This window comes from Sphaeroforma arctica (assembly GCF_001186125.1).
Source record: "Sphaeroforma arctica JP610 unplaced genomic scaffold supercont1.9016, whole genome shotgun sequence".
NCBI lineage: Eukaryota > Ichthyosporea > Ichthyophonida > Sphaeroforma > Sphaeroforma arctica.
The window spans coordinates 1-1,143 of record NW_014031542.1 but is presented as its reverse complement, the minus strand read 5'-3'; the positions used below and the strand labels follow the sequence as shown (position 1 = coordinate 1,143).

At 38.7% G+C, this 1,143-nt stretch overlaps 1 protein-coding gene across 1 annotated transcript; it reads left to right on the top strand.

Moving 5' to 3' along the window:
- Positions 1-353: 353 nt before the first annotated feature.
- On the top strand, positions 354-842 carry SARC_16837 (hypothetical protein; the record flags this gene model as incomplete). The annotated part of the gene is made up of 1 exon (XM_014289060.1): positions 354-842. The coding sequence occupies one exon, from the start codon at positions 354-356 to the stop codon at positions 840-842; it is 489 nt and encodes a 162-aa protein (XP_014144535.1).
- Between the last annotated feature and the right edge of the window lie 301 nt (positions 843-1,143).

Here is a 1,143-nt window from a genome sequence, read left to right as displayed (position 1 = left end):
ATATATATATATATATACATATTGTGAGTAATTTATTTCGAGTTCACGAACGGTTTAGAGTGAAATAGCGTTATACTTTATATTATCAAAGTAGTGTAATAGCTTTCAAGATTATGAGTCCTGATCACCTGATAACCTGAACTTATATAGTCTTAACCTAGACATTGCCTGTCGTCAGGTCCATCTGGTTACTGACACTACATCTCATTTCCTGAGGGCCCGGTCTCTTCTGTAGTCCGTCACTCATCACTATATTTTACACTACTTTATGAACTACACTACTTTACAGTTTATGCTCTTGTTCTATTGTTGGCCAACACATACCGAATCAGCTGTATGCATAAAATACTCAGATGAACTATACTCAGATGAACTATACTCAGAAGAGCTATACTCAGATGAACTATACTCAGATGAACTATACTCAGATGAACTATACTCAGATGAACTATACTCCGATGAACTATACTCAGATGAACTATACTCTGATGAACTATACTCAGATGAACTATACTCAGATGAATTATACTCAGACGAGCTATACTCAGATGAACTATACTCAGATGAACTATACTCAGATGAACTATACTCCGATGAACTATACTCAGATGAACTATATTCAGATGAACTATACTCAGATGAACTATACTCAGATGAACTATACTCAGATGAGCTATACTCAGATGAACTATACTCAGATGAACTATACTCAGATAAACTATACTCCGATGAACTATACTCAGATGAACTATATTCAATCAGATAACGGACGTATCATTGTGACGGGTGGTCTATGGCCGTGGCTCGTCCTGGATCATAGAGACAGCGAGTACAATAACTAACTCACACATTGTAGTTGCAAACGAATGTATTTTAACTCAGGTGTAGTATACTGATACGTATCTGTTATACACCAGTGGTGACATGTGAATAGCAAACGTCATGCAATGTATTTAACTGTGGCGTTTCATCGCGTGCGCCAGAATGTGGACGGTCTTGAAGAACGGGCGGGAGTGAGTGCGGCAAAGATCATCTACAGCCACGGACACATGCAGACATACAGATGTACCAAATGCAAGCGTCGATGTAGGTAAGTTGCAGGGCTCTCTTATCCCGTGTGTATAGATGTGTTGTTCAACGGGA